The sequence below is a fragment of the Pithys albifrons genome, chromosome 13 (genome assembly GCF_047495875.1).
Source record: "Pithys albifrons albifrons isolate INPA30051 chromosome 13, PitAlb_v1, whole genome shotgun sequence".
NCBI classification, from domain to species: domain Eukaryota; kingdom Metazoa; phylum Chordata; class Aves; order Passeriformes; family Thamnophilidae; genus Pithys; species Pithys albifrons.
Genome location: NC_092470.1, coordinates 5,242,458 through 5,254,266, shown reverse-complemented (window position 1 = coordinate 5,254,266; position 11,809 = coordinate 5,242,458). Strand labels below are relative to the sequence as shown.

The 11,809-nt window shown below is 50.5% G+C and overlaps 1 protein-coding gene across 1 annotated transcript in view; it reads right to left on the bottom strand.

Annotated features, from left to right (window-relative positions):
- The window catches only part of NPTN (neuroplastin), a 49,006-nt gene that overhangs the window by 1,261 nt on the left and 35,936 nt on the right, over positions 1-11,809 (bottom strand). The window contains exons 4-7 of the mRNA XM_071568062.1: positions 10,114-10,247; positions 8,938-9,211; positions 588-609; positions 152-225 (exon numbers count right to left, since the gene is read on the bottom strand). Coding sequence (XP_071424163.1) covers positions 165-225; positions 588-609; positions 8,938-9,211; positions 10,114-10,247 — 491 coding nt within the window. The 3' untranslated portion in view covers positions 152-164. The remainder of the gene's footprint in view (positions 1-151; positions 226-587; positions 610-8,937; positions 9,212-10,113; positions 10,248-11,809) is intronic.

Sequence of the window (11,809 nt, the reverse complement as noted above, 5' to 3'; positions counted from 1 at the left end):
AGGTGCCCCCCAGCTCTGCAAGGCCAGCGCCATCCTGTGCGCAGCCGGGAATGGTGGGATCCGTGGAACACGCCTTGCCTCGCGCCCCAACCGCCACGGCCAGGGGAGGGCGGAGCCTGCCCGCTCCCAGCAGGGCACGGGGGATACTTACATGATGAGCATTTTTAATTTGTGTTTCTCTGGCGTAAGTTTTTATCTTTGTGATTGTTTGTAGAATTGGTTTTCCTGCAGAGATGATAAAGAAATGCACCAAAATCAGTCACAAACACAAGGAAAATGTACATTATTTGTACTTAATCTGTACATAGGTATATGCAATTATTTGTATAAAACTATTTAAACAGCATTTCATTCTTCCTCTCTTTAAGTGGCTAAAGACAACACAGTGATTTCAGACTTTGTATTTTACCACAATATTTATTTTCTAGCAAGATGTTGCTTTTCTTTCCTCCTGTGCCAACAAACAACACACCAAAGGGTCCATTACCGTCCATAATGTCACATGTGATACCAATCCTACATTCTGTCACCTCCCATGACCCCCCAGACTAATCCAAGCAGTATTTTTTTCCCTAAAACACACTCACATGGGCCCAGCTGGTTCATCATCTGCAGCAAGAATCCCGATGCGATCCAGGAGAGACAAGGGAAGGAAAGAAAAAGAGAGTCAGTGTTTGCCCAGCCCCGCGGCCGCACTGCGAGCAGCAAACCGATCTATCTACAGCATCAAAGGCCATTCCAGTCGGGAGTGCAAGGAGTCATGGAGTTACTGTTCTGGAGTCGGGTTTAATGGCAAGTATGTTGCTTCAATGGGTTTAGTTAACACTTGGAATGCTGGTCATGAAGGACTGCAACTGTAGCGGACAGATTGGTGCAACATGGTCAAGACTTATCTTGTCCCCAAGTTCCAGTGGTTCAATCTCATAAAAAATAAATGAGGAGACAAACCAACGGTTCAGTTGTAAAATCCTGCTGGTTGTTTGCTTGCATTGACTTTGTTTTTAATATGTATTTTTCAATTTATAAGCCTTTTTCCACTGCTGATGGGTAGTTCTGGTATATACCCTAGAGGGGACAGACCCCCACACTCATCTTCCCCCATGGATGAGACAACCTCTACACTCCCCGTTTTGCCTCAGTGTTTAATTAGAAGGGACCAGGTTAGGAGGAAGCTGAAGGGGAACACTTGATTCCAGCCCCAACCGTGGTCCTTGGGCAGCAGCATCCGACATGACCAGGAGGAATCAGGAGCTGTGACACCTCCAGGTCACTGCCAGCACCATCCTGCCAGTGTCACTTGGCAAAACTGCTCTGAAGAATCAGGGGGAAACCATCTGCCAATGAGGAATGTTTCACATTAACTCTTTCATGAGCAATTGGACTTTTTTGGAATTCTCAAACACTGTATTTTCTCCCAGGCTGCAGTACAGAAGACAGAAATGCATTTAAACAGCAGTACAAGAACCAATCCAGGAAGTCAGTGCTCCCATAGATGGATTTTGGGGGGACCAATTCAGGCCCTGCTGGTTTTGGCACTCAACAGTTGCCATTCCCTCCTTGTGCTGGAGGGATTTTTCACGGGAAGTCTTTGAGAAACTCTCAGCAGGATTCCACAAGGGTGCTTAGTGCACATGAAGCAGTTATGGAAATTACAGTCTTACAGTGTAGGCATCCGCATGAGCACACGCCGGAGTAATGTCGGGAAAAGGGGACATTACTCCACCTGGGCCTCAAGGCAACGGAGAGGCAAAGCCACCGCTAGCACAGACAGTGACCGGAACAAAAAATACTCCAAAAAATAAAGAACTAACCACAAACCAAGAGCTTTACAGCCAAAATAACAGACTAGCGACACACCAGTGTCCACAGAATTCCAGTACCAGCAACAGTAACTATCGGACACGGTACAGAGAACTGGGACTAGGAAGGACAGCCAGACATCAATGTGCTGTTGTATATACAGTGAGATATACAGAGACACATCAGGTACTGAAACACAAAGCACAGCAGAGGAAATCTACAGCTTCCTTCCACAAACACCTTTTGGGAACAGAAGGATCTGAAGGCAGGCTGAGCTCCAGGAGGGCGAGCCCTGGCCCCAGAGCCCCCCCTGCCCCTGCGGCCCTGCAGCTCCAGGACCCATCTTGGCTCTACCAAACATCACTGACAGCTTTGGGAGTTTGTTTGGCTGGACTTCAGCAATATCGAACTGCACCGTGGAGATCTCACTAGAAAAATAACCACTCTCCCTTCTCTGCTCAAATGTTGAAATGCACATCTCAGATCAGTCGGTTTGTGTTAAAAAAAAAAAAAGCTTCACATTTATAAAGGCTGCCATCAGGTGTTTTCCTAACAGAGATCCAACAAAAAAGCCTACTGGAATACTTACAGATGGTGGATCCCCACCACTCATCCCTGTCCCATCTATACCCTAAACATAGAGGGAAAGACTGAGGAAAAGTCCTCAGTGTGTCACTATCCTGGTGAGCCAGTAATTGCTGGAAAAGCATCCCCAGTACAGCACAGACAGAGACCGAACCCTCAGTGAAACCAGGGGGGCAACAGAACAACAGAAAAACCAGTACAAAATCAGACTAAAGAAAAGATTAAAAACAGCAAACTGAAATCCAAATTAGTCGTGAACGTGAATGAGGAAGTTTTAAGAGTGTTAACGTCATGACTTGTGCGTTGTATAGACTGAAGCGGAGGTTAAACAAACTCCAAAGCATGCAGAGCTCTCACTTACCACCATTTTTTAAGAGTATGATGCAATTGAAGGGGGAAAAAAAAAAAGAAGTCATAGTAACCGACAAGATCAATATAACCCGAGCTTTATGCCACAGCCCTGCGCTGGTACAGCAACACCGACGCTGCGGAGAACGTGGGATCAGCACTGACCACACTAACCCCTCCTCCTCCTCCTCCTGCTGCAGGGATTCCCTCTGGCACCTGCAGGCTCCAAAAACCCCACTGTTCAGAGAACACAGGAACAAACCCCCCCACAGCCAGGCCCTTCCTGTGGATAAGGGATGACCTGCTCAGTGGTGCCCCAAAATCACACATTTCTGAACCCAAAGGGTAGAACTGCTGTTTGTCTGTGACAGATGGGATCAGTCCTTCTGGGAAAAAATATCTGGGCATTAAAACTGGAAGATGATGACAAGTAGATCTGTCTCCCTGAGCTCCTCCACTTTGCATTATCGGAATGTGCTTTGTGCCCTCCCCCTCCCCATTTATTTCCAGCCTTAATTTACAAGGCATTTTAGCTGTCACTCAGTTTCTTCTACTGCCTTTGGAAAGCTACAGGGTTTATTTTTAATAGCAACTTAATCTTGGGTAGCATCTTGTGACTGGAGGAAGTTAAAAATGAAACACTAACAGGTTCTTCCAGCACTAAGATTCCAATTTTTGCATCTGAAGGGATTCTGTGTCTCGGCTCGTGCTTTAACACTTTCTAAGAATCAATCACACAGTAGTTTGGGCTGGAAAGACCTTAAAGCTCATCTCATTCCTCCCCCTGCCATGGGCAGGGACACCTCCCACCATCCCAGGTTGCTCCAAGCCCTGTCCAGCCTGGCCTTGGACACTTCCAGGGATGGAGCAGCCACAGCTTCTGTGGGCCTCAAGAAATGGGCTCATGGAGGAGTGGAGAGCAGCAGCTCCAGGAATGGTTCTTATACCTCAGCCTTCTTATGTGGATCAGCGCTGAGCTGGAGCCTTGTTAAACCCAACTGCTGTTCAGTTTAAGCTCAAATGGTCAGGAGCAGCCAGAGCCTGTGACAGCTCGGGGTCCTGTACTACAACACAGCTCCTGTGCTGCTCAATTCCCACTGGGATGCAGCAGTGCTGCTGGGAACAGCTGATGGCCACACTCACTATGCATCTGCCGGACAATTTTCTCCCCCCTCATGAATTTTAAGTGTGGGAGAGAAAGATGTGGATAACAGGAAAAAAAACCCACAAAAACCAACTTGTTACAAGGTAAACCATTGCAGTGAAAACAGTTTGTTTCTGTTAATTACTTACAGTAATAGCAGGAACAGGGAAAGTCAAGAAAAAAACAAAAGAGGGTTAGAAAAAAATGTGGGGATGTGGATGGAGCTTCTGCAGAGCCAGGAGAAACATTTATGGGAAGTCTTTGGATTAGGCTGAGAAATGAGAGGGGAAGAATGAAAAGGGACACGTTATAACCCAGTCACCTCATGGCTTTGGACTGAAGATTATGAATAAGGATTTTGAAGTAAAAACTGCTCCCATTCCTACAGGGAATGTAGCCAAGGAGTTTTTACTTTCTACTTACCCCAGAAAACACCCTTTAAACCAGGGGCTTTGCTAATTTAGTGCTATTTGATCCAACAACAGCAGAAATCCCATTTTCTTTAGAAACCTTTGCTAGGCTACATTCCCATCATGATGGCTGATCCCTCTGCCCCCTGAAACCAGCTTAGGCTGGGCCCCAGAGCCCCATGTCCCCTGATCCCTCTGCCCCCTGTAACCAGCTTAGGCTGGGACCCAGAGGGACAGAGCTCTGTGTCCCCTGATCCCTCTGCCCCCGTAACCAGCTCAGGCTGGACCCCAGAGGGACAGAGCTCTGTGTCCCCTGATCCCTCTGCCCCCTGTAACCAGCTCAGGCTGGGCCCCAGAGGGACAGAGCTCTGTGTCCCCTGAAACCAGCTCAGGCTGGGCCCCAGAGGGACAGAGCTCTGTGTCCCCTGAAACCAGCTCAGGCTGGGCCCCAGAGGGACAGAGCTCTGTGTCCCCTCCCTGGTCCTGGCCAGCCCGAGGCGCTCCTGCCGTGCATCCAGCCCCATGCCAGGCTCATGCAGCTCTGCCCCCACAGCCATGGAAGCTGCACCGTCTCCACCTGCTCTGCATTCCCCAGCCCTGGCCGATCCCTGGGAACCAGATGTTGCTTTTCCACGTGTAAAGCAAGTCCAAACTCGCACATTGAAGGGATGCAGGAGTCAAGCGCAGTCTGCCCTCCCTTCCTCCTTCCAGCTCGGGATTTGGATGTGAGGGGGCTCACAGGTTCCTCTAATCCAGGGGCACCACAGCAAATCCTGTGCTGGGCATGCCCAGGGATTTCCTTTGAGCAGCAGGAAAAACAATCAACTCACAAATCTGAGTTCTGAGAAGGAGGAAATAACAGCGAAGGAGCTCCTGAGCAGCCCTGGCCTGAGGCACAAAGCAGTTCACTGGAGCACAGAAAGCAAGGTCCATGCAAACCCAACACCTGCAGTCAGGAAATGCCAAAGTTAAAGCAGTGGCCCTGCTCTTCCAGACAGAGGGAACACATTTTCCACTGGGAAAGTGCCTTCTAACACCAGCCCTTGATGCCCCAAGCTGAAACCTCAGTGGCCTCACTCTGCAGTGAACAGAGAACTGCAGCTGTACCCCAGGATCTGTCACCCTCCAGCCCCCAGGGATGGGGCTGCTGGGACACTGAGCCAGGCCAACTGTAGCCTTCAGAACATGGAGATGAGAGGGAAAGGAAATTAATTCAATTGTCTGTTTGGGCTGGCCAGGCAGAGTTCCTGGGCACTTTGGAAAGCACCCCAGACACCCGGGAGTCTCTCACCCAGAGAGAACATTTCTCTCCAACCAGTCACATCCCCCAGTACTAACTGGTGCTTCTGTTCAGCATCAGGCTGGTCTCATCCAAAGGGCTGACAGGGCATGCCCTGAACCTCATTTGTGGAGGTTTAACTGAGCCAGCCCTACAAACATGACCTGGGTGTGGGACTGGGGAGCTCAGCGTGGGCACCTGCACCTCCCAGCAGGATCCAATCCAACACAGCTCCGCTGCATCCATCCTGCTCTGCCCAGCCAGGGGCTGAGGGGGCTCTGGCTGTCCCCTGAACAGCTCCTCCAAACCCTCTGATTTTCCAGCACACACGGCAAGTGACCACATTTAGCATTTGGATTTCCCCCAAATGTTTAAAACAATCCTTTTAAAGTGGCCTGAATGAGCCATCTTTGCATTAATCTGTCCAGAAATTCCTACTCCTGAGATCCTCTCAGCAGGACAGGCAGTGGCCAGGATATCAGAGGATATCAGAGGATTCCTGAGTGAAGGTGGGCAGCACCTTGGGGTGGATCTGTGGCACCCAGAGGGGGAACACCACATGTGCAACCCCTGCACCCCAACACTCTGGTGCTGTACAGGGAGCTGGTCTGCAGAGGAGTCATCCTGCAGCAGCAGGACGTGCCCAGCCAAGCAATAACGATCCACTGGGCAGGGATCCCAAGTGGCCATCCATCCTCCAGCCTGGCTGTGGGAGCTGGGCTGCTGCTCCTGCCGCGCCAGGGCTAAGGAAGGACATCAGAGAATCTGCCTCAGGAAGGCCCAGCCTCATCCTGCCACTGAACACAGGGTGATAGTGGGGAATATGAAGGAATTTCAGTGTCTAAATTTGGAGTGGTCCAAGGAGGAAATTCACAGCCCAGCAGGAATGGCCCAAACGGCTCAGTCATTGCTGCAGCAGCCTCACATGAGCTCTGCTGTGGCCACAACCCTCAAAGCCGAGCACATCACACCCAAAAGGACAGAGATTTGCAGAGCCAGTTGAGAGGGACCCCAGATGCTGCCCCCTGATGGGCAGGGATGTGGTGCTGCCCTGCTGCTGTTCCCGCTCCGGCTCACCATGGCACACACTGGAGGAGCTGTGATTTGGGAAGCAGGGAGCTGAAATTCCAAAGGCTAAGCAGGCCACTGCATTCCAACATTAACTTTGGCATTTCGTAACCATGTCTTGAAAATAATAAAATTAGGGATAACCGACTCAAATATCCACGTGTGGAAATCAGGAGGCTCCGGCGATTTCCCACGAGTGCATTTCTAAGTGCCCCACTCACAGGGCATGTCCCACCCGACACCACGGAAAGCTTCAGTGCCACTATGGAAAATGCAGGAGTATCCAAGGAATGCAGGACTCAAGCTGGCATTGTGCCAATCGTGTCCCTTCATCCAGGCAAACCTAATACACAGGTATGGGTTGTGATATTCAGCATGGATTTTGTCCTCCAGGAAGGGGGACAGGGAGAACATCTGTCCCTCCTGGAGGTGTATCCATCTCCAGGGCTCCAGCTCAGCTGCCCTCAAAACAACAGCAGCCCAAAAAAGCCATGGAGTAACCTCAGTTCCTTGGCTCATCATCCTGGACAGCTCCACGGAGATGATGAGCCTGGATCCCTCAGGCATCTGAGGGATGGCCACGCCAGCCAGGAAAACTCCAGCCTTGGCAACAAACAGGCAGTGAACTCTGCACCTTCAGCTTCACCACACCAGCACAGAGGCTGCACTGCAATGTGGTCCAGTCAGAGCCAATTCCTGCAGGATTCAGTCCATTTGGGACTTCTTGCAGGGAATACTGACATACCAAATTACTGATACCTTGTTTGGGTCCTTGTCAAATTTCATCGAAGGAAATTGTGAAGTCAGGGAACTCTGAACAAGAGTCACCAACATGGAGATGAGATGCAAGAGGACATTAAAATTGTCTTTTCCAAGTTTTCCGGGCTGGCTGAGGCCTCGCTGTGGGCAGCACAGGCCCCTCAGTGCCTGGGCAGCTGTTAGTTATGCAGGGGAACATGCACTACGGTTTAATCTGGTGGCTGCACACCCAGAGCAGTCTCCACACATGCTCTGTAAGCAGTTAGTAAGTGCTGCTCAGTGGTTACAACCACAAGCTGGTCTGCTCTGGCAGGCACTACTGCAGCCAGTTTTGATGTGCCACAGGAGTGGTCCAAGCCCAGCCATTCTCCCACTGCTGCCACGTGTTATGTTTCATCAGCTGCTCTCCTCACGCTCCGAGACACGTGTGAGGCCCGTGAAGGTGGTTCTGCCCCCACTTCACACCTCTGTTCCCACCCCAAAGGTGACCACCCTGTCCCTTGTGCAGCTCCACGACAGGGTGTCCTGGCTGCACAACCCACACCCAGCACTCCTGGGAAGCATCTCCCACTGGGGAGGGCTTGGGCAGCCCAGGAAGGTGCTGAGGGCTCAGAGCTGCCTTTACCAGCCCCTCCATGGGCTCTGAAGCACCTGCTCCACTGTTGGACATACATCCTACAGCATGGGGATGTTCCAGCTGCTTCTCCCAAGGAGTCCTTGGAGAGGTTCTGTGGCTGCACTGTGGGAAGCAGCTGGCAGCACAGTAAAGCCTGTTCTCAGCGTGGTTCTTGCAAATACTCAGCCTCAAACTGCCCTTTCCCCCATCTCTAAAGAGGAAGGTGTGCAGAAGAGGCTCAAAGATGAAAGTTACCATTTTTATGTAACAAACACAGTTTTAACTAATTATTGCTACCATCAAACCTGATAATAAAAAACTAATCTTTATAAAATCTAACTCAGTGGCTATGACAACTAGATATGGTTTCCAGAGACTTCCTTATATACAGATTCGCTACACAGCGGAGTAAGAGCCCTCCCCCACCCTCTGAACACCAAAAACATTTCAGTTTTGAAGTGTCTTTGCAGTCCCAATCCCCTGAAGTGTCATGATTCCTTAGTCTGAAGTGTAATGTTTCCTTACAGACCCTGCCCAGTGCCCGACCCCAACGCCACAGGGAAGAGGGAATCACTTTCCATCATGGAGTAGTGGCTTCCAACTCTCCCCCTGCGCTGCCCTACACTCCCAAGGGCTGGCAGGCAGGATTTTCCAGGGCTACCACAGCAGGAAAGCGATGGGAGCACCAGATCCCTTGTTCAACAAAAGCTTTAGATATCAACAACCCCCTCCCAACCCCACGGTCTGAGATCTCTGGAAAACCCACCGTTGGGACCTTCTAGGCTTAATGTCTGGAGAGGGAACAGATGAGAAAGCAAAGAGCCTGGAGCTGGACAAAGTGGGGTGCTGGTGGTTCCTGCCCCGAGCCCCGCTCCGTGCTGTCCCACACGTCCTGGGTGTGCTCACAGGCGGCGCTGGGCACACTTACCGTCCGGCACCTCGTCCGGCCGCTTCCTCTTCTCGTAGATGACTATGATGATGACGAGGATGACGATCTCTGCCAGGATGCCCAGGAAGGGCCACAGCGGGGCCAGGTGGCTGCGCACGCGCAGGATGGTCGTCACCGACACGGAGCCCACCTGGTTGGTGGCGTTGCACTGGTACTCGCCGGGGTCCTCGTTGATCTGCAGGTTTGTGATGCTGAGCTCGGTGTAGTTCTCCTTGTTGGAAATAAAGAACCTGCCAGAGGAGTTGTTGATGTCCTGGGAAGAGGAGAAGGGTGGAAAAGAGGAAGAATTTTAAGTTCTGGTGCCTCTGGTTTGTGTGTCATGGAAACTGGAAGCGATTTCAGGGAGATGCCCATAGCTGGTGTCTGTGCTCTCACTGAGGGGAGCTGAGCTTTAAACACCACCAAAACACACCAGGAAGGAACCCTGCACATCTCTGACCACCCCCAACACACAGTCACTCATACAGCCCCAACCCATAAGAATTCAGGCTCACACCTGTGGCAGGGAACAATCATCCCATCCTGTTATTTGCTTAACGGCTTTTATTCATCCCTCCCTCCAATTGCTGCCTCTCTCACAGGTCATACAGAGACGGAAAAACCAAAGGCTTTAGCAACTTCCAGCTTCTCTTCTGCTATTCCATTGCTGGTCACATTTTCCTGCTCACTGCAGCAGTTGCTACATGGAAAAAATATGCTCACTTGAGCACTAATAGGGATCACTGCCACCTCCTCAGAGTGAGTCTTGTGAGCTCAACCAGTGAAACTGGAAAACTGGGAGGAATTTATAGCCAAATGCAGTTCTAAATCATATTTCATAACTCAGATCTTACAGTTTGCAGCAGATACCCTGGACACTGTACTTTCCAGTTCCCAACTTTGCCCAGCAATGCCACGAGCAGCTCTGTTGTCACACTAATACCATAAATATCCATTTTTTATCCATCCATCCATCCATCCATCCATCCATCCATCCATCCATCCATCCATCCATCCATCCATCCATCCATCCTCACGGGTCACACTTTAGAGCAGCCACATTTTGAGAAGTTATAAAGCACCTTCAAAGGCACATCCCTAAAGCCAAGGTGCTGGTTTCCCTCCTCCCCAGGGGCTTTGGCAGGGGGGACGTGCCTGGGCCCCCACTGTCCTTACCTCGAACACCCCATTGACCTTCTTGCGCCAGACCCACTCGGGGTGGGGGAATCCCACGGACTTGCAGTACATCAGGGCCTCCTGCCCCTCGTTCTTGTTCTCACTTCGCTTGTGCCCAGTGATGTCAGGGGTGGCTGCGGAACAAAGGAGCAGCTTGTAAACACAAGGACAGTAATTTCAATCATTTGAACAAAAACTAAGTTTTTCCAGCTTGCTGGAAGCTGTTCCTTTCCCACACTGAGCCTGTCTTAGAGAAGACAAACTGTGATTTTATTTCTGTGTTTATCAGAGCAGCCCTAAAACCTCCTGAGAGATTAGGCTGGATCAGTGCAGTGCCTGAGCTGAACCTTGGCCGCAGCAGATGGTTCTGGGGCCGCAGTGACCACCTTTAAAGCCCTCCAGCTCGCTAATTACAGCACACGTGGCCTGCTGTGTGATGGCAGGACACTGATCGGATAATCCAGTCAAAGGCCAGCCTGGGTGCTCCAGGAAAAGACCCCCAGGCACCAGAATTCCTTCCAAGGAGGGCTCCTTTCCCCACCAGCAAACTGCCCCCACACACAGGTACAGAGGGAGCACCTGCAGCTGAAATAACAAAGCAAATTTCACAGTTCTGATCAAAGGGAACAAAACATCTCACACAACCAGACAGCAGCTGAACCTGCTCAGCCCAAAAATTGCATTACAACTCTTTGGCAAGTTGAAGTGCTTAATATTGTCATATTTCAAAGGCAAGGGGTTTTAAATGCAGGAAGCACCTCATGCCTTGGATTCTTATTGGACAGCAATGCAGCTGATGAATTCTGCCCCTCACATCATTATCAAAATAAGGTTCTGAACAACAAAAAAGGCTGTAAGAAGACCTGAGCTACAGTGTTGGGTGGGTGTGGGTGGGTGTGGGTGTGTGTTTGTGTTTACCTGGAAAGATACCACAAGGAGACACTGATCAAACCAAGCATTCTCCAAGTGCCTGTGGAAATTTCAACAGGATTCCCAACACAGCCCTGAGCTTTGCAGAGGTTCTGACACAAGGATGAGGCTAAGATAGGTGCCAGCTAATTAATTACAAGATGATGCCACCCATAACCAGGATAGGTAAGGACAAGGCCAAGAACAAAACCAACAGGTTTTATTTATCCTTAATAAAACTGACACCTAAAATGTGTCTTTCCTCATTGAACATGAGAATACTCTGAGAGACATAAAACCTGAACTGGGAGAGGACCCCAGAGCCAAACAACTCTCTGGTCTTGTGCAAGAAGCAGCTGCCAGGCAGAGGAACTAAAGGTGGGAGGAGAGGCAAGGCCAGCCCACAGCTGGCAGGTGATCACACACCACCTGTGCCTACAAGGGGCAGCAGTACCTGGAGGAAATGAAGGGTCTGAGCTGCAGGTCTTCAAGCAGCAAATAAATCAGCTTTAGGGGTTTGTGTGCTGTGTTACTTGAGGATCCCAAGCACTGAGGAGCACCTGCACTGCCCTTTCCAAGCACTGGCTGCAGCCTCAGGGAGGAAAGTAACATTTATTCCAAAAGTGATGGCTCGGGAAGGGAATTTCATCTCATGACCTGCTGAAAGGTGCCAAGGAAATTCTTCAGGCAGGAGCTGCCCAGTGACCTGCCTGTGGTTTTTGCTTCCATGAGGATGACAAGCAGGGATCTCCTCCAGCCTTAGGAACACAGGAGTGGAGCACAAGGA